The sequence below is a fragment of the Hydra vulgaris genome, chromosome 06 (genome assembly GCF_038396675.1).
Source record: "Hydra vulgaris chromosome 06, alternate assembly HydraT2T_AEP".
Taxonomy (NCBI): domain Eukaryota; kingdom Metazoa; phylum Cnidaria; class Hydrozoa; order Anthoathecata; family Hydridae; genus Hydra; species Hydra vulgaris.
Genome location: NC_088925.1, coordinates 56,350,001 through 56,375,648, shown reverse-complemented (window position 1 = coordinate 56,375,648; position 25,648 = coordinate 56,350,001). Strand labels below are relative to the sequence as shown.

The window sequence follows — 25,648 nt, the reverse complement described above, 5'->3', positions numbered from 1 at the left end:
AGATATCCATTTGTCTTACCTGATCAACTGGTAAGTATTATGTGACAGCTAAATGGGAGACAATTCTTTGTAGAATTTTGGATGTGAGTCTTTCCTTGGTTTCTAGGAATTTGGCTTTTCTAGGTAACTTATTATTAAGTTCTCTCATTATTATATTAATTATTATATAATTATTGTAATTGATTAATTATAATTTTTATATACAATCATTATTACAGGTGAAACAACACATATGAATGAGAAAGGAAATGGAAACTTTGGTCGCCACAATTCTGCCATTGCATTCCATTTAAAAGTGTTCATCAAAGGATGTGGTGGTGTCATCCAAAGTGATGATACTATTTGCAGATACTATTTGCAGGATCAAAGTTGCAGGTTCATGTTCACATCTCACACTACCAGATAACCTTTGTTGCTCGTTTTTATCTCTATGAAAGTGGAACTGACAAATTCAAAAACGATTTTTGTGTCAAAGTTTTCAAAAAGAAAAAAGTATTTAACTAAGCTTACAAATTAAAACTGTTATGCTCATGGATACAATAATGGATTCCATATGTTAGTTGTTTACAAGGTAGGTCAAGCATTAATAAAGCAGAACATTCAGAGGCAAATACGTTCCCTGTTCCACTCATAGTCTGACTTTGGCTGATGTATGAATTGTCATTAAGATCAAAGTATTCTCTGAAAATGTCCAATCTTTGTACATATTTTTAGTCCAAGTACTGCCTGATGGACAATCCTCACTAAAGCGACAAGAATTTTACTGCATAGGCTTTCTATGGCAAGATAGTACTTTCATATTGACACCATCAAACCACTTGCCAAGTGGTCAATAGATGTGTTGGCAGCTCTTAAACATGCCATTGGATAAAATAAAACGCAAACATTTTTAATCTTGATATGGATAGTTTGATCCAGCAAATTGATTCAAAGTTTGAGGCGAGCAGGATGATTGGCAATATGTTTTCATTTATCTGATAAGGTAATGATGATCTTTCCATTCAAGATAACAAATCTTGCAAGCTTAGACGGTTTTATCCAAAAAATGTGCACAAAGAGAATCTTATTGAAGAAGTTAACACTGCCCACAAAATAGTTTTCAAGCAAGGAAATCCATTGCGACTGTGTGTTTCCAATTGTAACCAAATGTTAATTTTTTTCTGATAGTTATAAAGTAACAAATCATATATAAACATCTTTGAGCACCTTATTCATCTTTCTTAAAGTTATAATTGATTGTTATTTTATTGATTGTTATTTTATTGATTAGTTTAAAACTAATATGTTGATTCAAAAGTTTTGATTAACAAGCTGTTTCTTAATCCTGAGAATTGATAGTAATCCAAAAATACGTGTATTAAAGCATTTAACAAAAATTACTAATGTATTGAATTTATAAAAATTTGATCCTATAAGAGTTTGCTCTTTATTTAAAATAAAGCATGTATGGTATGTTAGTAATATATTTTGCTTGTTAGTGTTAAATCAGTGTTTGATTCCATGATCTTGATTAATTACTAAAAAAGCATATTCTAATCATGTAAATTTTCAACAAAATTTGAAAATAAATTTGAAAAGACTATAGGCGTTCAACAACAGAAATTGATATTTTCTTTATCTATTATTAGAACCAAGAGTTTGTTATTAAAACTAATATTTAAATAGATGATAGATTTCGCCATATAAAATTTAGAGACGTAAGAAACAGGAAATTTTATTGAAAATTCACTTTTTAATTATTGCGTTAATGAAATGTTTATTACACTATGACCTAAAATAAAATTTATGTTAAACTCAAATATTATTAAGTAACTATTGATATATATATTTTATATATATATATATATATATATATATATATATATATATATATATATATATATATATATATATATATATATATATACACATAGCCGCCGAAAGAAATTTTGGGCCCTGGGGAAGTTTCCTTAATGGGCCCTCAATATGATCAATATACTCAGGACCGCCAGAAGCGTGCTCTGTTCATTGAAAATTAAAGATAAAATTTAATTAAATCTTTTAAAAGTCAAAACTATTTAAATCTTTTAAAAGTTAAAGTTAGGAAAAAGTGTACAAAAAATAATGTTAAACACTGTTTCATAATAAAGGTTTGCGAGTCTTTTGATTCGCAATATCATTTTCATACATTTTTTGCAATTTTTCACACTTACTTTGTATTTCTTGATCATTTAAGTCACAGAACAACCATAATACACTGAATAAATAATTTATTTCTTTTGCTGCATTAAAACTTCTTGTCATATTTCCAATAATGCTATCCATGAAAACATTGAAAACATTAATTCTAAATTCTTCTGCCGGTGTCCTTTTTAACTTGTGTATTGTTTTTTTCTTTTAATATATTTTTATCCGAAAATTGATTATCTGTAAAGATGTGCCCAACAATCTACATTCATTTAAAATAGTATCCCAACTATCTCTTATCATATTTAATTCAACAAGAAGACTTGACACATTGGTTATTTTTACATCAATTGTTGCATTGCGAGCTTGTAAAACTTCTGTAGTTTATAGCTGCAAGAACTTTATGCCATATTTTTGCCAGTACTAAGCATTCAAAAGATTCCATATATTTTTTTATTCTGATAAGATCTGATCGAGTTTCTGATGTTAAGTTTAATTCCAAAGCACCGTTTATTGATATTTTAATTTCATTAATTTTTTCAGCAAATGGCTCAACACTTTCAATTTTTGCAGACCACCGTGTATTTAACATAGTGTGCAAAGAACATCCAATATTATTTTTTAATATTTCCCATCTTTGTGGGCTACTACTAAATATATTGAATAATTTTTGTATAGTGCCAAAAAATCTTACAACATGAATACAAGATTCTGCTGCATGAACACCACATAAATTTAAACTATGACATGCACAAGGAGAAAAAATTGCTAATGGATTAATTTGCAAAATGCCAGCTTGTGCACCTTTATGTGATCCACTCATGTTAGATCCGTTATCATATCCTTGTGCGCAACAGTCACTTATAGGAATATTATACCTTTATAGCGTTTCAAGAATTAAATTAGCAATATCTTTTCCAGTCTTCTTATTGCAGTCAACAAATGCAAGAAATCTTTCCATAATTTCGAAATTGTTAGACTTAATTGTAACTTACCGTAAAATGAATGTAGTTTGTTCTATATGCGCAGAAGCGGGTGTTGCATCAACAATAAGGGAATAATACTTCATAGTTTCTCTTTTCTTTAAAATATAAGTTCTCAAACAATCTGCACAGCATGATATGAATTCATTTTGAATATCTGGCGATAAGTACTTGCAATCTCTGTTTTTTCGATTTTTGTCTGCTTTACGTTTTTTAAATATTTTTCTAAAAGCGGATCGTAATGATTTAAAAGTTCTGATAATCCTAGAAATTTTCCATTTTTCGAATCTCCAATCAAATGAGTAACACCTCCAAAAGGCCAATCCATGCTCAGCAAGAAACAAAATTACATCTAATAATCGTTTTAATATGTCTTTCCATTTCTGTTTCTCATTCTGTATTTGTTTCCATTTCTGTTTCTCATTGTGGTATGTTTATTAATATATTTTTTTAAATTTCGCCACTGGGTATAACAAGATTTATGATTGCTAGATTTTTCATGGTCAGGTATTGTCATATAATTTTTTGCACCCTCTATTAGCCTGCCAACCATTTTCTGTAGCAAAAATTGATCTTTGCTTATGAAATTTATAAAATAAACACAAGGAAAACAGAACAAAGCATTTTAAGATTTGCTCCAAACTAACCAAACACGAAGAACTATTTCTTTATTTTTTAAACGAAAGCCTAATAAATAGGTAGGGAATAGACAACCGTGTTTATCTACAGGAAATGTTGTTGGGTGTGATTCAGGACCTTTTAGAATGGCATCTTCTACGTCTTTTAGTGTTACATTTACTTTTACCACTCCAATATCGATCTTGGCACAGTCGGTATGCAAAGAAAGTGTCAAAATATCAGATTGCGTGGAAATTACAACAAATTCCGTTTCATTCCTTGCTCTTAATGGGTCCGAATCAATGTTTCCATTATCGCAATAGTCATCGTTCTGTGTTTTTGAAGAAATTTTAAACCCTAAATTTTTTAGTGTTTTCATACCTCCAGAACTTTCTTCATTTCTTTTTTGTTGCTCTTTTTATTTTTCGTATCCAGATTTATGGCGAGAAATCATATTTTGTATTTCAGAAATTAAAACGTAGCTCTTTATACAGAATTTATTAATAAATAATGCAAATTAAAGTTTACGAATAAAAACATTTTTTTAATAATATTAATATTTGAATAATAATATTTTGTATTAAACGCAATTGCAATATTTATCAAAAGTTTTAATTTAACATGTATATGTTATTTACAAAATGTAAACTAAAATTAAAATTAAAATATACGCTTACAAAAAACATCAGCATTGTCTGAAACGAAAATTTTAAAATTTAGCATTAATGAGAGAAAAGTCATACAATTTTTACAACTGTTAACATTTTAAAAGAAAATTAACAAATGAAAAGTTAACAACGTTGATTGAAAAAATTCGAATTTTAATTTCGATTGAAATTCAATTGAAAAAAATTTGATTGAAAAAATTCAAATTTTAATATTACAAAAGAAAAATAGCAAGAATAAAAAGAAATTTGTTAAAAATAGTTTTTGTATTTAAGATTTTTTGGAAGCAATAAATAAGATTTAATAAGTGATGAATAGATAAGACTTCATGAAAAAAAATTATTTGTACACACACAGGGCCCCGGGAATCTTCCCCGTCTACCCCCCTCCTCCTCTCGGCGGCCATGTATATATATATATATATTGATTCTCAATTTTTATATAAACTATAAAATGCCTCCTAGAATACGAATAAAACCTGTAACGCCTATCTAATATAAAGTAAAAAGGGAGGGTTGATAATCATGGCAAAATATAAAAAAATAACTTTTTATAATAATTTTAGTACATGAAGAATAAAATTTTTATAGTATATTAATGAACAAGTGCAGCACCAGGCACCTCCATGCTGACAAATACTGGACACACGATGTGTCTATGCTTATACTGTTAGTGCGTCGAATCGGCTTTTAAATGCGTCGGTTAAAAAGGAGTTAATATCTATGCGTTGACTATGCAGTTTGTGAAGAAGTTTTCTCTTTCGACACAGTTCTTGACTGATGACTCAGTAAGTCTTAAGTTATTGCCGCAAATGTTATACTGGTAAAGGATTTGTGCGTAGACTTGAGGCACTACAAATTTCAATTTCTCAACACCATGCGCAATCTTATATTGCTGAATTAAATAATTTCTAACTTGTCTATTTTTAAGTTTGATTAGGCCTAGAATTGTAAGTCTTTCTTCATATGATTTATGTTTGATGTCTGTGATCAGCCTTGTGGCATATTTTGAATGCTTTCGAGAGCCTTGATATCTCCCTTTAGATGTGGCGACTACAATTGGATGGCGAATTCGAAGTGTGGTCCAACATACGATTTATAAAGAACTTTCCAAAGTATGAGACCTCTGTTTCTTAAAGATTTCTTAAGCTGACCAAGTACATGGTTGGCTCTTGCAGCCGCTGCTTCAACTTGAAGCTTGAATTTCAAGTCTTCTGAAACAATAACACCTATATCTCGTTCGACTGATATTGCACCCAGTTCTTGTCTTATAGACTTATTTGTTGGAGCAACATACTTGCATGCATTTGCATATGTCTAAGTTGAAAAGCATTAGCCACTTTTTGGACCATTCTACTGCTTTGTCGATGTCTAGTTGGAGACGTGCTTTGTCGACCTCGGTTTTAATGACTTCTAGTATTTTGCTGTCATTGACATTATAAAATGTTATCTTTGACTTCACCAAGTATATTGTGTATTTATCAAGAAATACTAAAAAAACATTTGAGGTTTCAAAAAGGCATATGAAAAAAATAAATAAGGTTGGGTAATATAAGCTTTTTTTTAGCTGTTTTTTATATTAAGCAAAAAATATACACAGCGAAACAATTTTTTTGTAGAAAACCTAAAATCACAATTTGACATTATTTTTATTAAATTACATTAAAAAAGTTTTGTATAAAAGTATTAAAGTTGATATATAATTTTTTAATTACCTTAATTAGTTGGGTAATGTTCAATAAATTACACCAACTCATAGCAAAATATGACTAGAGTCATTGAGTATGTATTATATTTAATTAAGAGTTTAAACATAATATTCAAAAGATAGTTTAAACGCAAAAGAATTTTACATGTTCAAAGCATCAAATTATAAATTACATTTCTAATTTGATGCTTTGAAAAGCTTTATTGTTGTTTAATTCCCACAGCTTTTTTACAACTTGTAAAATTGTAAAAAAAAAAATATAAAATAAATACAAATAAAAATCACATTATAAGTATTCATATTGAATATATGATATTCAACTTTTGTTTAAGGAGCGGAAGCTCAATTTAAAATTAACCAAAAATTTTTGTGTTTTGTACTAAAGATTCAAAATTCTACAAAATGTCGCATTTATAAAACAAAAAATTACTGTGCTATGCTTCAAAACTGCCACAATGGGTTATCTACGAGATTCATATATTCATATAGATCATTAAACATGTATTGATGTTATATATATAGGATTTATAATATCATTTCATCTTTAATGATTATCTATATGAATTCATTGCAACATGGCTCAAGAAAAATGAATCCAAAAATAAAGCCATGCTTTTATTTATATATATACTTATTTTTATTTTAAAAGTAATATTGCTGTATAAGTATTAGATTCATCACAACACAATAGGGAAGTTCGTGTACCTAGGGCATGCTTGTACTTAGTGTCATCCAGCTTAACTTGAAAACTTTTTTTATTTTTTATCCCTATTTTGATTCTCAGAGAGCTTTTCTACTGCAAGTTATAATTGGAAAACTTTTTTTGATGGTCTAAAGTAAAGTTTTGCTGCTGGTATCTTATATTGCATTACAATCCTAAATGCTTTTCCAAAAATTCTTTTATATTTTATTGTTTGTTACTTAAGTAATAAATGCAATGTTCAATAAGTTTTTTCTCAATCCGGTATTGTTAATAGATGACCTTTTTCACAAGGCTATCAAATCTTGTCTAACCTTGGGTCATATTTGCTTGTACTTAGGGCCATATGTATCTATTTTACGCGTAGATTTATCTGTCAAATTTGCTCTGAACTATCAAGGTGAAACATTTTCAAATGTTGGATGTTCTAAGTAACACTAGATAAGTTTGTTAAAAACAATATAAAGTTAAACAAAGTTTTTGTAAAAGTTATGTCTATTTTTGTTATCTATTTACTATAGAGTTATATCATACCTATATAATTACAAAGTTTTTTTTTTTTTTTATTAACCTTCCCAAGGGCAAGAAAGCCACTACAGATGAGGAGGCTACTTAATTTTGGTTATAAACCTCTGTCAACTCTATAACTCCAAAACGCAAACCTTTATGAACAAGGCCACTGCGCAGAGAAACAAGTTGAGCACTACCAGGGATGTGGTGGGGATTGAACTCGTAACCTCCTGCTTACAAAGCAGCGCTCTACCACTATACCACTACCACTATAGTAATTAATATAGGGATGATCATATCAACTTCATCATTTTTAGGCAAGTCCTGGGCCTTAAATTTGTGCATTGAAAAAATTCAGCCCTAGGTACACGAACTTCATCTACATTTTGACATATAGGACCACATTACCCCACTTTCATAGCAAATTACTTAGTTGTAAATTTTAAAAAAACTATAAATTTTTCCATCTTAAAACTATTTGAACCTAATTATACAGCAACTTTTCTTCTAAATTTCATTTTCGTTATGTTAATGCTCATTTTTAATATTATTTTTTTTAAAGTTGAAGACTTTCATAAAAATCTCTAATTAAAAGTATGCGCCACTTTAAATCAAAGATATACTTAAGAATTTGACTTGTACGCTGATAGGTAGCATGAAAATTTTAAATTGTTTAAATATTAGAATGTTGTATATCATTGTAAAGAGCTTCAATACAGTATATTAAAGATTAAAAAATTATAAAAATCAAACAATTTGACAAAAAGTTATAAGGTCTTAAGGGGCTGTTCAAATAATAAGTGATTTTTTGTTGTTTTTATAAACTCCCCTTCCCCTCAAGTGTGACGTAAAAAAGACAAAAAAAATTTTAAAAGTGTATGTTTTTATTGTAATAGTTTAAAAAAAAAATAATACAACTGATGAATATCTAAAACCTAAATTTGTTACCAAATTAAACTTTGACCTTCAAAGAGTTCCATATTCTTCAACAATTTTTGAAGTCCAGTTGAGGTCAGAGGTATCAACATTGTCCCAATCATACCACTCAATTTTTCTTTGTCCGAATTTAAAAAGACACTCACAAGTTCAGACAAATGTTGAGCAACTTTTTTTTCAATGTTAATTCACCCTTCCCCCTTCAATCTCAACAAAGCCACTACAGTCGAAGGGGCTACTTTAGTTATGGTTACAACTCTTTCTCAACTCTATAACTCCGAAACACAAACCTTGACAACAAGGCCACTGCACTGAGAAACAAGTTGAGTGCTTTACTACTAGGTATGTGATAAGGATTAAACTCGGAACTTCATACTTATGAGGCAAGCGCGCTGCCACCACTTGGTCCTAATTCTTTTTAGTAAGAAATTTTGAATGCTTGGACATGAGTAGTTGTATGGCAATCCATTGGGGTACTTATTTGCAGCTGTTTTGGGCAAAATTGTTTCGCAAAGTGATAAGTTTAAAGGGAGGGATGCAAATTTTTTCTTTGTATTATTGCATTCAAGACCATCTTCTCCTTGGAGCGAAGAAATTAGTGGTGGAAGAAAACTAGTTGGAATAAGATGAAACAGTGAGCTGTGACAATGACCACAGCAGTTTTGATCATAACATTTTACAATTTGAAGGAAGTATTGACTTTCTCTGACATTTAGCATCCACTGTACACATTTTTCACTGTTTTGGTTTTATTTACTCGGCTTTAGTTTTCAAATCTATCAATGACTGTGCAAGACCAAATTTGTGCAAGAATTTTACTAGCTTTGGCAAAATTTGCCTTCTCCATAACTTTGTCTTTTGTTTCTCCTTATGAATTTAGATGGCTTCTAAAATTCTTTTTATGTCTTCTAAGTGACTAAGTGCTGTTGATGAATCATGTTTTGCACTCTGATTGCTATGTATGTTGGGCCAGAGTATGTGACTGCTTGTTTTTCCATGCAATCTTTTTTTAATTTCTATGGCTGCAATTACAGAATAAGTTTGTGTTAAGGAGCAATTACAAAATCATGATCAGTTAAAGTCACCTTGTACTCCATATGCATTATTGTTGGTGTTTGTTTGTTTGCAGCTGTCAATCCAATTGGTACCCCTGGCTTTATCATCCTGGAAGTGAAACGTCACTTCTTAAGGACCCAAGACTGCTGCATGTTCTTCAAGAGCACTGGTGGACGGTTTGGCAAATTTTGTGTCTGCTTGAAATTCATGCTCAGAATTTAATGCCCTTATTAACACAGGTGCAGTTTTAACATATCTTTTTCCTTCTGTGCTCAATAATCTGCTTGGAAGTAATCTTAAGTAAACTCCTGATATGGAGAGATTGTAAAAATGCTTTTTCAATTTTTCAACCAAGTCATTTTATATTTTCACAGTTCAAACCATTTCAGTTCTTATACCATCATCAGAGGCAGACCTTTTCATAGTAATATCTACAATGCTTTTATTAAACTTTCCTGATCACAATCTAGCAGTCAACCTTTTGTTACTGAATTTTTAATTCCACACAACTTTTTTCTAATATCTGAATCTAATACTTCTATTGCTTTTTTTCTTTTTAATCTGGTTCAGTGGCTTTTTGACAAAGTACAAGATCTCGGTTTTTTTCTACCAAAAGTTTTTGCTTTTGCCCTAGTGTTTGGTATTCTTCTTTGACAACAAGTTACAATTTCTTTCTTTCAGTAATAAATGCAATATTTTTTTGTAAAATATAAATTTCATTCTTTAACTGATCTTATTTCGGGGCTTGTTTTGTTAAAACTTTTAACAAATTGGAGTTTTCTTTTTTACTCTCTTCACTTCACGCGTCAGTCAGGTCATCAAAAGTGATTTTAAATTCAATTGCATGCTTTTTCGGTGTATTCGGTACACAGTTCGGTAATTTTGTCCAGTAAGATAAAATACCGACTTTATTTCGAAGTTCAATTTGTCTTAGCCCTTTCAATTTTTTTTCAATTTCTACATTTAGTTCAGAAAATAATTTGCTCTTTATTTTAATCTCAGACCAGATTTTATTTGTTTCTTCTTGAGACTTTTGCTTTGTTTGTTTGCAAATGCTTTTAAATATCCTTCATAAATAGATTTGTAAAGTTGTTTTTTTTCACTAGACATTTTTAATCTATAACAACAACAAATTTATTTTTCTTACAACTGTTACGTTAAATAAGTATATAGTACAGATAGTATTAATGATAGCATTAATAATAGTTCTACTAGAGCTGTGACACATTTTTTTGGTTCTTGCTTTTTTTTTTTTTTTTTTTGATCGTTTTTTTGGAAATAAAATATTTTAAATTTCATTATTCAAGGTACTAAATTTAATTTTAATGGCAATATCTTAGTTCATATTTTAATTTTTGATTTAAATTGGTACAATTTGTACTGAAATTTACTAAAATAATTTTTATTTTGGTATGCTTAAAGGTTAACACGGTTGAAACAGTCCTGTATAAAAACTTCTTAGATAATTTTTTTCTTCCTCAATTTTATCTTGATTGGTTTTAGTTAATTTACAAATTTATAATTGCTCTGTTCTTTTAAGAACATTGAGCACTCTACTTTGTTGAATACATTTTAAAGTTGTTTAAATATATATATATATATATATATATATATATATATATATATATATATATATATATATATATATATATATATATATATATATATATATATATATATATATATATATATATATACATAAATATTTATATATATAAATATATATATATATATATATATTTAAACAAATTTAAAAAGTATTCTACACAATAGAGTGCTCAATGTTCTTAAAAGAACAGAGCAATTATACTAGTAGTAGAAAATCACTTATTAAAAATTTTATCCATTTAACACTGTGTTTCATCAACAAAGCATTTCTGATGAATCTTTGTTGATGAAACACAGTGTTAAATGGAAAAAAATTTTGTTAAGTGATTTTCTACTACTAATATATATATATATATATATATATATATATATATATATATATATATATATATATATATATATATATATATATATATATATATATATATATATATATATATATATATATATATATATATATATATATATATATATATATATATATATATATATATATATATATATATTGCCCCTTTTCCCCCACCTCCCTTCCCCACCTTAAGATAAAAAAATCAAAAATCAGTTTTTTTTTATGTGCTGTGGTTATCTTTTGATAATAATTAAAGTTTAATTTTAGTTGTCCAATAAAATTGTTCATTTTATATTCAACAGGTCCCTAATATTGTTTAAAAAATGTTTATATTAAAAAAGTTAACTTATTACTCAAATGAAGGGAAATTTTATATAAATCTATAAAAAAAAAAATTTAAACAAAGATATCAAGAAACTTATAGAAATTCAGGTTTTTAAAATTTTGATATACAAACTGTAGTTTTTCTGCAATAGAATCTAAAAATAGATTAACACAAAAGATAACCACACCACATTAAAAACACTGAATAGTGATTTTCTATCTAAAAGGGTTCTAAAGCACGATAATATCTATATATACTTACATATATATAAATAGAAAGGATATCTTTAAATTATTGAGTGATTTCTTTTTGTTCTTCTTGTTGGTAATCAATTATGATTAAGCTCTCCACCCAAGGGGTAGAAATAAAACCTCAGGCGCCCATTTATTTAAATCTCTGAACCAAATTAGCAAAATGGAAAAATGTTCCTTTTGCCATAAGATTGAAGAAGATGTCTAAAAATTGAACTTGAAAAATAAAGCATGTTAAAAAATTGTTCTGATATAGTACTATATGATATATATATAGTCTAGATAAATAAATCATGTAATTAGAAAAAAATGCATAAAAAATAAATTATAAATAAATAAATTAGGAATCACCAGGTGAAGGTGGTCTGGAAAACTCCATAAATAATAATGATTCAAAATTTTTAAATTTTACTCGAAATTAATTTAGTCTTGGGCTTTTTTTTATAAGGGCCTACTAGCAATATATATTTTTTTGACAAATATAACAAACAAACAATGTAACGCTAAATTACTACACATTATATGAATGCTCAAATAAGTAAACAATCTCAATAGATTGCTTATTGTTTTTGAGCATTTGAAGTCTGATTAAATTTGCATTGTATTATATACTAATATTTTTACTAATGTAAAGTAAAAATTAAAATCAAAATGGTAGCTTTCTTATAGAATTGTTTCTATTTATAATGAGAATATCACAGTTGTTAGTACAACATGGTAAATAAACATTTCTTTACAGTATGAATAGATATATAACTAACTTTAAGCTAATTTAATTTTGTTATTAATAATTTATGTTAAATTAGCGTTTAAACATCCAATTGATGTTAAATTAGTGTTTATGCATCCACTTGTGCTTTTAATGGTCATCTACTAAAAATTTACCAGAATAAAGGAAAACTTTTCTAAAATTTATGTAAAAAAAAACTAAAAACTGTTAAAAAAAAGTAAAACAACAATGAAAAAAATAAAAAAAACAAAAAAACATGTTTTTTTGACCCAAAAAACACCAGAGGAAAAAAACGCATTTTTTTGCAACTCTAAGTTCTACTATTACTAAAATTTTATATCATAGTAACTAAATAACTTAATTTATAATAAAAATATAAATGACTTACTATAACAAAACTAATAACATAACTAAAGTAGTTCAACAAATTCATTATAATAGAGTGACACAAAATATTAAAAGTAATGATAACAATAACATTAAAAATAAAAGTATTGCAAAATTAATATATTTATTGATCATATGGCGATCAAGAATAATATTGATAATGTATTATGTTTGAAGATCTCATTTCAAGCAACTATTACTACTAAATTTTTTAGTATATTTATACAAATATAATAATTAATAAAAAAATAAGATTTTTAATGGTTATATAAATTGCTTTTAAATAATCGGCTACTATCTGGTTTTTCTATGTTTTTAGGATCAAAATTTTTTTTTATGCCTGCATTTATCACAAGTAATTTTCTTATGGCGTAAATTTATATAAATCTCTTCCGATCATATAAGGTGAATGAAAAAAATGACTCCGTTAAATAATAAATGCTAGATACTTGTAAAGTTGCATATCATTTTTCTTGAAAATCTCCAAGTTTGCTATTTTAGCAAATTATACAGTGATAAAAATTTAAATTTAAATTTTTCAGGACAGCCACTAAGTAACGAGTTTTTGATATATGCCACTTGTGAAGTCATCACATACCATTTTTCTTAAAAATTTCTGTATTATATATAAATATCTCCAAGTTTGCAATTTTAACAAATTATACAGTTAAAGAAATTGCGGTCAAAATAATATTTTTCTTAAATAAAATATCATAAATTTGTCAATTCTTATCTAAATGCCTATAAATTAGTATCAAAAGTCGGGTGTTATAATAGGCTACCAATTCATAGATGCGCCTGATGGTCTCTAGCCACCAGGCGCATCTTGGAAATGAAATGTTAATTTTCATATGCAAGAAGTAGTTATAATTTGCTTCAAGACCATTGGCAAATATTATAGGTTTATCTCTGTGTTAGGGTGGGTGTAAGGGTCCACTGTTTAACACACCCTATAACTAAAAAATCTTTTCTATAAGTATTTTTATCTTTATTAAAAAAAAGTAAATCCAATATTAAATACAAAAATTTTATTATACTTCTTTACACTAGCTACGCACACATCAAATCAAGGGAAGAGGCATGTGCCACCCCGCCCCTTCAACCTAAGTTAAGAATTGAATTTTTATAATGCCATTTTGAAAAAGGTTTAAAATGCTATTATTTAAAATAATAGAAAATAATATATAACTTGTTTTACCACATTACAAGATACATCATTTTTAGAGGTGACCTTACTTAGATGTGAGAATTTCTGGGAGATCAAAGGGATAGAACCTTGAGGAACCCCTGAAGTTACAGGATATGAAGGAAAGGAAGGATTCGTTAATCTTAACGGTGTTAAAGAAGAAAGCTTATGGAGAAGACCAGCATTTCAAACTTTATTAAAAGCTTTAGAAATGTAAAGAGCGATGTTGAGAAATGAGAAAGGAGAAATATAAAATGCACGATAAAACCTATCAGTTATTACTGTTAACAAATCAGCTGTAGAACAAGAATATTAAAATCCATATTGATGATCAGAAAGTAAGTTGTTAGATTCAAGATAAGAGATGAGAGATAAGATGTATTTGGTGATTAAAGATTCAAAAACCTTGCTTATGATAGAAAGAAAACAAATGGGATGGTATTTGGTCGAATCAGATTGCTCTCCACATTTTTTGAAAATAGGGATAACAGATGCTGTTATCTAGCAGGCTGTTATCTAAAACTCTGATAAGCACTTGGTTAATAGTTTTGAAAGTATAGATGACAGCTCCAGAGATCACTTCTGCAAGTCTAAGCAGTAAATCACTTTAGATACAGAAGCTAGAGTGATACGAATGTTAAGCAATGTATCAACCTGTTTTAGGTTATTATCGCCTATATTAGGTAGAACGCAACTAGTGGAATCAAGAGATAATATTGATGAAAAGTTATTAGCAAGCAATTCAGCTTTTCTTAGAACTTTTAGGTGAGGTGACAAAATCTGAACCATACAAGAGAGGTGGAATAACAGATTTGCCCTATTATTAATACTGTTAAAGATTCTCCAGTAGTCACGAGAGTCTAATTTTTGAGATAAAATATGAGATTTCTTGACCTGAGAATAGCGGGCTTTGGTGTTAGACAAAACCTTTTTACAATAGTTTCTAGCATCTAGTAAACAGATACCTGTTTTCTGGAGAATTGTTTTGTTGATAGATAAGAAAGTAAAGGTTTTGATTACAAATTGCAGCAGCGCAATGTGAGGAAAACCATGGAAAAGAGTGAGGCTTAACTTGGAATAGTCGAGAGGGAATAAAGGATTCCATGCCAGCCTAAATCCATGAAGTTATGTGAGAAGCAAATTTGTCAGCAGGAAGACAAAAAGATTTCTACCCAAGGGCTATCAGGAAGAAAATCATGGAAACAGTCCCAGTCAGCTTTAAGGTAGTTGTAAGATGTATTATGATAAGGGGATTGTGATGATAAAGAAGAAAAAGATAATAGTTTTAGAGTGATCAAATTGTGATCAGAAGCACCTAAGGGTAAATGTGAAGAAACTGAAAAGAGATAAGACTCAATAGAAGAAAAGTTGCTTTGAAGACCTTAAATATTAGTGAATAAATGATTTGGAGATCTTGGTGATGACAATGATTTTTTGTGTTTTGTAGTTTGGGGTACTTTAGTCATTTTCAAATTTGTTAAAGAACTTGACTCGAATCACATATAGTACTCAGTATACTATTTAATAGTCCTAGCTATTGCTACTATTAATAAACCCTAAGCCATAACAAAGGGCTCTAAATGTGGCCTTGACAATTCACACCAAAAGTAGGAATAGGGACACCATCCAAGTGCAACATGGCACTGTTAGTACTCTGATATTTTCAGCTGTTGATGGAATCAGCCTCTCTGAGAGCTACTACAGAGTTTGGGAAACCTGACTTCCAGCCGACCTCAGAACCATAAAACTGAGTTTTAAAGTTGTGCCCTCTTTTTAAAATAGTAGAATTCAACATCCTAAACTGGAAACAGTTATTTTATTATAAATACATCTACTCCAGCCTAATAGATGAAGACGGGGTTCGAGGCTGGTCAACAGATAGAATCTGTTTACCCATTAAGATTCTGTTTACCCCTTAAATGAAGGAAGCGAATTGCAAAGGACTGATATTCAAGGAAAAAAACTAGACTAATAAGAATTTTTGACAAGAAGTATGAGAATGAATTTTAGTAGATGGCACAAGAGACCTTAGTTCTTTAGAGCAGTGCCCATTATAGTATTTATAGTAAAGAAGCAACATTACGAGGATGTCAGGATGTGATAATGGTTGAAGGTTGGCTACAAGAGCAGGTCTAATTATGTTTACAATGCGTTTTTGCACCTTGTCTAAAAGAGAAAAAGCATCATTGGAAGATCTGCCCCCTATATGGCAACAGTATTTTATACAAGGAATGGATTAATTTATAGAGATAAAGAATAGAATGTGTAGAAACAAAATGGCAAGCACAATAAAGTGATAAAACTATAGCAGATGCTAATTTTGCAATTGATTTGATATATGGTTTGTAAAAAAGATTGGAAGTAAGAGTTAATCTTAGAAGATGAAGGGTAGATGACTCATTTAGTACATTACTGTTCATAAATATAGGAAGATCTAGATTATTGAAAAAAACTGAATTTTTTTTCTTTATTTATATATTATATCTATGTTAATTTAAAATTTTAAAAAATAAGGCTATAAAGCACCATTCTATCATGCTGCCTAATGCATAAGTTGAAAAATGGTGAACAGATTTTTGGTATAAAACTGGGTACTGTAAAACGCTGATATCTATGTACCTAACGCTGATAATTGAGATTTAGAGAGCTATTTTAACCATCTATACCTTTGGGAAAAAAAGTTCTACCTAAAGCTTTTCTCCTGAAAATCTAATAAACGTTGATTAAACCACAGACCATCATTACCCCACTCTACCCTTGTGTATCTTGTACTCTACTCTCTATGATATAAAAGAACTATTAAGACAGCAGTTGCTTTTTTAGAGTTTTAGAGTTAGAATTTTTATCTTAGTTTGAGTTTAAAATTTTTCAATTGCTTAACTTATGAATTTATATTGTTTTTCTAAGGTTTTCATTGGACTTGGATTTCCGTATGAAGGACCAGCTCCTTTGGAGGCGATTGCTGATGGTTGCTTTTTTATAAATCCCAAGTTTTTGCCTCCAATAGGTAACAATAAAGATACTGTAATGCACATAATTTTCACGAAAATATTTTGTTTTTAATATAAAAGTTGTGTGTTTGTATATGTATGTATATATATATATATATATATATATATATATATATATATATATTTATTTATATATATATATATATATATATATATATATTTATTTATTTATATATATATATATATATATATATATATATATATATATATATATATATATATATATATATATATACATATATATATATATATATATATATATATATATATATATATATATATATATATATATATATATATATATCTATATATATATATCTATATATATATATATATATATATAGATATATAGATATATATATATATATATATATATATATATATATATATATATATAGATATATAGATATATAGATATATCTATTTCCACAATGGAACAGATAAATTTAGTGTTTAAGTTTTTCAATTTTTTCAAATACTTTTTCATATACTTTTTTTCTTTAATTGTAATTTAAACACCTTAAAGTTATTCTTAAAAAAAATTTTGAGTAAAAAATATTTAAACCGAGTAGATAAGTTTGATAAATGGTAGCAGCTGTTTTTTCTTTTTATTATTCGAAAAAATGAATAAAATTTAAGGGCAAGTTATTGCAACATTTTAAATCAAACATATCCATTTTTTTGTTTAGAAAGAATCTTTGAGATTATAAACATTTCTTGAGAAAAGAAATTTTTACTTTTTAAAAATGATTTAAGTGTTTTTTTTGTCACATGAACTAAAAGCTAAAGGAGTTTAATTATCACAGTGAAATTAGGCTTTAAGGAGAGTTTTAAGGTTTTAAGGCGAGGTTTTTTTAGATATTTTTATGTAAACTTTCCATCACTATTCAAAAAAATTTGGTTAAAAAGCATTATATTAACTTAAAGTTATAGTTTAAAAGCTGTTGCGTCACTGAACCCATCAAGGGGATAATTCGCATTTTATAAAATAGCATGGTAAGGAAGTCAAAATATCATCCAAATGTTCAGATTTCGTTGTGGGATTTGGTTGAATAAACTTTGCATTTTATTATTGTGAAGGCTAGTAAATATTTGTAAATTGGATTTGTGTTGGCATTTTCTTATAAAGTTGTAAATTCTTAAGAAATGGAATCAAAATTAGAAGTAAAAAAAAACGTTATGCAGAATACCAAGCTAATTATGTTTCTCGGAATGCTGATAAAAAGAAAAAAATGTAAAAAAAAAGTAAGATCTAAGAGATATCAAGAAAAATTGAAAGTCGATCCTAATAAAAAAGCAGCTTATACTGCTAAAGCAAAATTAAGAGTTGTAAAAAGTCGCATTCTAAAAAGAAAACTTTTAAATCAATCTTAAAGAATAAGCTCATCTTTTAAAAATGTTCAGCAAAAAGGAAAACCATTAAAAATAGTTTTAAAAGCACTACCAGCTTCAAAGAAGAAACAATCTGAAATTCTTTCTATTCTTTCAAATAACTCTGCTTAAAAAGATAGTTTGGGTCTATCTCAAGCATGTTGAAAGCTGTATGGTCTTTCTGAAAGCGATGTTTTAGCAGTTGTAAACTTTTATAATGAAGATGAACTTTCCCAAATATCACCAAATAAAAAAGATGTCACTTGAATTCAATTATCTGACGAAACAGCAAACAGTATTCAGATACGCCATTTATATATGTTTTTATTACCCTATAAGAAGCTTTCGAGTTATTCAAGGATAAGCATAAGCACATAAAAACTAGACACAGCAAATTTTGCAACCTTCGTCCACGCAATGTGAAATCAGTTACAAAATTTTTGCATAATGTTAGTGTTTGTAGTTAGCATGAAAATATATGATCTGCCTTAAATGCATTAACAAAATCAATTCAAGTATCTTCAATCAAAGTTGGATCTGAATTGATAAATAACTTTGTTTGTGAACCGTACACATATGATTGCGTTTATGACAAATATGTTGCATGCAAAGGTATGAAACAGTTTGATAAACACTTGAAAGCTGTTAATACATTTGGTTTTAAAGTATCCTGGGATGAGTGGAGAAAGGCTGAAACTAAAACATATGCAAACATTGAAAAAACTTCAAGAAAGTCTACTGTAACAGAACTCATCCAATACATATCAGTGATGCGTGATAAGTTCATGATGCTATTTTCACCTGAGTATAATTAAAATTTATTACAAAATAACAAAACTTTTTAAAATGATTTTAATTCTATCTTTTTGTTTCGTCACTGAACGTTGCGTCACTGAACTGATACTTTTTTCTGTAAAGTAAAACGGTATGAAAACTTTGTTGTTTATGGCTTTTTTTATGACTGCCTACCAAATGAATAAATTACAACAAAAAAGTCTAATTTGTCTAACAAGAATTAAAATTTCAGCGAAAACTCCATATAAAAGTATGCTGATAAAAAAACACTTTTTTCCGCGTTGCGTCACTGAACTCATGTTTTAATTTTTGCTTTGTGTCATTGTTATGTTAATACAATTATGTTTAATTTATATCATAAAATTTTAATTCAAGATTGATTTAGAGTAATAAAAAATTGTTTTTTAGTTATAGAAAAATTTTTATTAAAAAAAATCTCTCCGCATAATACATCACTGAACTATAGAATTGGCCAATGTATATATATATATATATATATATATATATATATATATATATATATATATATATATATATATATATATATATATATATATATTTATATATATATATATATATATATATACATATATATATACATATATATATATATATATATATATATACATATATATATTCATATAAATATATACATATATATATATATATACATATATATATATATGCATATATATATATATACATATAAATATATACATATATATATATATATATATACATATATATATATATACATATAAATATATACATATATATATATACATATATATATATATTCATATATATATACATATATATATACATATATATATATACATATATATATATACATATATATATATATATATATATATATATATATATATATATATATATATATATATATATATATATATATATATATATATATATATATATATATATATATATATATATATATATATATATATATATATATATATATATATATAACTAAATATAAATAAATAGATTAACCCACAGCTATGGGTTAACCTATGTATTTGAGCTATGGGTTATCTGAGCTATCTGAGCTTTGGGTTAACCAATGTATTTACTCAATATTTATTATATATTGTTGCACTGCACAGCTGTGCAACAAATTATTATATTAGTAAAAATAGTAAAAGTTTTTAATATTAATATTCAAGAGTTTTTAATTTAACATTCAAGAGTTTTCTGGTGGACTAGTTCACCATTCATCATTAAATAAGATTTTAGCTTTTTCTTAGAAATAGTTGTATTTTTTTGTTAGGGATGATATTTGGAAGTGAATTTCCAAAGTTTAGGACCATAGTGGGATAATGCTCCATTAACAAATCGGTTACTGCATTTTGTTTTCTTTAATTTTAGTGTTCTTTCTGATATTGAATAGTGAATTTTCTTTTTTTTTTTTTAGATTATTCCCCAAGGCCCGAGGGGGGCCACTACAGTCGAGGAGGCTACTCTTTTTTTTTTGTGTTTTTTTTTTTTTTTTTTTTTTTTTAGTTGTTATTCGTGGTGCAACCCTCTCTCAACTCTTTAACTCCGAAACACGAACCTTGCCGAGCAAGGCCGCTGTGCGGAGAAACTAATTAGGTGCGGTACTTCCAGGGACGTGGTAGGAGTCGAACTCCGAACCTCTTGCTTACAAAGCGAGCGCTCTTACCACTACACCACTACCGCATAAATTATATTAAATTAAATTGCATAATGGCGTTGGCGCTTCCAGAATAATAGATTTGTGCATTATTAAGAGGACTTTGAATTAGATTCTTTTTCTAATTTTAAGCCAGTGCAAATTGTTGAATTCCTGGTCGCTTACATGATTTTCTATTCTAGTTTTAAATACTAGTCTTGCTACACAATTTTGTACAGACTGCAATTTTTTTAATAGTGTCTTTTCAATTCCAAAATAGAGGGAGTTGCAATAATCTAGTTTTGCAAATATTAGTTAACATACTATGGTGCGTAAATCTTTGTGCGATAAGAATTATTTTATTTTGGATATTTTGTTCAATATATTGTAGCAGTTTTTAACATTCTTATTTATTTGTTTTTTTAAAGATAACTCATTATCTATCACACCTAAACTTTTGAATCATCAAATCTAATGCATTCCTTGTTAACAAAAGTACCTTTAATAATAATATATCTTTGAATGCTAGGTGGCGCCATAATTAATATTTTTGTTTTCAATTGGTTAATACATATGAATGATTCATTCATCCATTTAGATATGTATTCAAGATATTTTGGTATATCCAGGACTAGTGTATTCTATTGAGATGAAGGAAGAAATGCTTTTAGAATTTGATGATCATCTAAGTATCCAAAAGTTTTAATACTGAATATGTTCAGATATTTGTATAGTGGTTTCATATAGATATTAAAGAGTTTTGGACCCAGGCCTTTACCTTGTGGTGCTCCATATTTTACACTTTAGATTGTGGAATATAACTTACCAATTTTAACTTTTTAGTTACGGTTAACCAAAAATGATTTGAACCACTTTTGAGCTGCGTCAATTATTTCACTAGTTAATAGTCTATGTAGTTTTTGCTGATCAATGGTGTCAAAGGCAGCACTTAGATCAAGTAACATTAGTACTGAAGGTTTATGTTTATCAAAGAGTTCAAATATTTTATTGGTTAGCTTAAGTAAAAGTGTTTCAGTTGAGTGATGTTTTTTTGTATCCATTTTGATGTTCTATATGAAGATTTTTTGTTGTCATGTGGGAATCAAGATGATTGGAAACTACTCTTTCTATTAGCTTGCTAATGAATACTTTATTAGAAACAAGTCTATAATTTTTTAAGTCTTCACTATCTGTGGCAGTCTAACTTCTTTATTATTAGAAATAATGTAGAACTTTTTAGACAATACATGCTGCTTGATTCTAGCAATAGGTTTATTATTTCAACCCATATATGTATAAATGTTTGTAAATTATTCCATAGTAGATATGTTGAAATGGGATCATCAGGAGTAAGGAATCAACACTTTACTCCAAATGACATGACTATTTTATAAATTTTGAGTTTTATCTAGTAATATATGTATATCTTTAAAAGTCATTTCTACATTGTTATACAATATGTTTATAAATATTTAAGTTGATTTCAATAAAATGGCAGCACATAATTATTTTTAAAATACATTTTGGTATAATAATATGTTAACAATATTTTGTTGACCTATTTTGGTCAGTATCATCAGGTAATGAAAAAAATATTACAAAATAACAAAAAACCAACTGTTTAAAAAAGATAATATTAAAAAGCATCAAATCTAAAAACCAATCAAATAATATAATAGCAACGCCAGTTAAATTTTTTGTCAAAATTGGCCCCCAAGTTTTTGTTTTAACATTATTCCCGTCATCACGATTTAGAACAGTTTGCCCAATACCTCGTGTCAAGTTCTTGTTTTATTTATCTCCAAAGATTCTCTAATTTTTCTTATCCTGTATTCTGGAATGACTGCCGAGGTCTTAGGATTCAGCCAATCAAAAGTACACAACATGTTCTGGAATATTTTGTGACCCCTGAACTCAACGGTTTTTGATTTTTACAGACTCGTTGGTGTTCCGCACTTCTAGAAATGATTATCTTTTTGGTCTTACTAATACATATACTTCCGCATGAGCATTTATGTTTGTATACACCCAGATTTGGTTCGATTTTGTTTTGTTGCATAACATGTTATTTAAATTGGGAGCCGAAGTAAATATAAATTTGATGTTTTGTTTTCTAAATTATCTTTGGAGTTTAGGGCCAATAATGAGTACCCAAGGTAGTTTTGCAAACTGTTTATCTAATTGTTTAGATGTAGTATTTTTTGAAATGTGATCTAAAACATCATTTACAAAAAATGTATCTATGAGGAAATCAATTTCTTGTGAGAGATGTTTTTGTTCAGCAGAGCAGATTTAATCTGCTCTACATAAAAATCCTTTAAAGATGCCTAGGATTATGCTTGGGTAGATATTTGGTTATTACATCCTTATGGTGTACTTGAAACTCATAAAATTCGTTCATTATATTTGTAGAAATATCTAAAAAGTAAAAAGTTGTTTTCTTTCGTTTTCAAGTTCAACGGTATGTTTTATGGAGGGATTTTGTGCATTTAAAGTTTTAAAAAACAGTTCTTGTTTTTCTTTCAAATTTAAGCGAGCATGGGTATCATCCACATATCTTTTTTAAGTAATTGGTTGGAATGAGTTAACAAAGGCTATATTAAGGGCTTTTTTTTCTATATTTTGCAAAAATGCTTCAGCTATGACTACCATCAATGATAAATCAATTGGACCTCAATTAGATATAATTCGGATTTTATCTTTGTATAAAAATAACACTTGCCTAATGAAAGTTCAATTAACTAGTTCATATCTGAAAGAGTTAATTTAGTCCTAGTTTTTAAATCCTCAAAATCATTGTTCGATATGTTAGCAATAACCGGTATTGCTTCATTGCTCGGCACAGATGAATATAAATTAACTACATCAAAGGAAACTTGAAATTTATTAGGGCCTACCTTCCATTTTTTAGCATCTTTGATAAAACCACTTGAATTAATTTTGTAATAGGTCAGCGAAATATCGTTAATTATGTATGAATGCGTTTGAAATATTATTAAATATGTATGTATGCGTAGGAATAAGAGTGCAAATAAGAGTGCACAATTTTCTTAAAAAACAGAGCAATAAAAGATCAGTAGAAAATTGCTTATCAAACTTGTTTCATGATACACTGTGTTTGGTAAGTGACAAGGGCCCCAGCCCAGACTAAAAATGAGACTTTTTGCAGAGCCATCCCTGACCCTGGTGCTAAAAGAAAGTTTATAATACTTAATATATTATAATTTTATGCTTGCATTTACTAATTATTAAATACTGGTATACATTTATATATTTTCAACTCTAATTTGCTTCCAACAAGGTTACAAGCAACCACTATTAAGTTATGAGTTACTTTAAAATATAGAATAACTTAAAATACTAGGAAATGTATAACTGAAGACTTAAAAAGATGTAATTTGTGTAAAAAAGGAAAATATGAAGATGGGTAAGAGTTATAAGGTTTTTTTGATGTTCAAGGAAAAAAACTGGATTTATAAAAGTTTTTATAGCATGAAGTGGCAGATACAGTAAAAAGATGCCACTTGTTGAATAAAAAGCCAAGCAAGAATGAGTTTTGGTTTATCCTTATAGAGGTGATAGCTCGTTTGACCAATGACCATGATTGTATTTGTAGAAAAAAGAAAGAAATGCAACCTTACAACAATGGGAGAGTGCCTCAAGCTTGGCAGATAAAGCAGGTTTAATTACATTTACTATGCGCTTTTAGACTTTGTCTGAGAGTAAGAGGGTTGTTATTTATCAATATAGGAATGCCAACAATGTTGCAATATTTTTTTGCAACAAATAAATGATTTTTGTTGTCTAACAAAAATTGTGGATTTTAAGTCCTGAATTTAAATCCATAAGCCACTGCAGGCCTAAGCAATTAAAAAGTGAAGATTGTTTGTCAAGACAAGAGTATAAAGTTTAGTTGTCGGCAAATAGAGCCACTTTAGATTTCATGAAGTTTATTATTGTAGATAAGAAACAATACAGGAGCAAAGATAGAACCTTATGGTGCCCTTAAAGTTACTTAAAACAAAGAAGAGGGTAGGCCTTCTAGAATAACTTTATTAATGCAGTTTGAAAGAATTTTATAACCATAAAACCTTCATATAAAGAAACTAATAACAGAGTGAAGACTAATTGTAGGATAGTTAGAGAGGTCAAAGTGTTTTCTAGAGTTTTAAAAAATTGGAACCATTTATTTTACACTTTTTAAAAGTTTAGTAAAAATTGAAGAGAGTTCTGGAGAGCACTTCTTTTAAGACTATAATGGAAATCTTGTCTGGAGCACAAACTGTAGAGGTGTTTAATTAAGAATCAACTTTAGCATTGGAAGCCAGAGTGATTTTGATGTTTAACAATGGGTTAATCTGATTAACTGTCAGGAGTATAGCCATTATATTAAAGAGTCAAATTAGAGTAAGATTTCTTTGCAAATAATGCTTTATTCTGGGGAGAAGAAAAAAAGATCATACCTATGAATTAAAGATGAGATGTTAGATTTACGTTAAGTAATGGCTTTGTAGACTAACCGAAAGTCTCAATAACCTGACATCTGAGATGAGATACAAGATTTAGTAAACTAAGAATAACAGCTTAACATTAGACAGGACCTTACATACATTCGCCTCTTGCAATAATAAAAAGA

At 28.0% G+C, this 25,648-nt stretch overlaps 1 protein-coding gene across 2 annotated transcripts in view; it reads left to right on the top strand.

Annotated features, from left to right (window-relative positions):
* Window positions 1–25,648, top strand: part of LOC100214696 (alpha-1,6-mannosylglycoprotein 6-beta-N-acetylglucosaminyltransferase A) — a 59,505-nt gene that overhangs the window by 30,169 nt on the left and 3,688 nt on the right. For both annotated transcript variants that reach the window (XM_065800525.1, XM_065800524.1), the window contains exon 18: window positions 17,086–17,185. In XM_065800525.1, coding sequence (XP_065656597.1) covers window positions 17,086–17,185 — 100 coding nt within the window. The remainder of the gene's footprint in view (window positions 1–17,085; window positions 17,186–25,648) is intronic.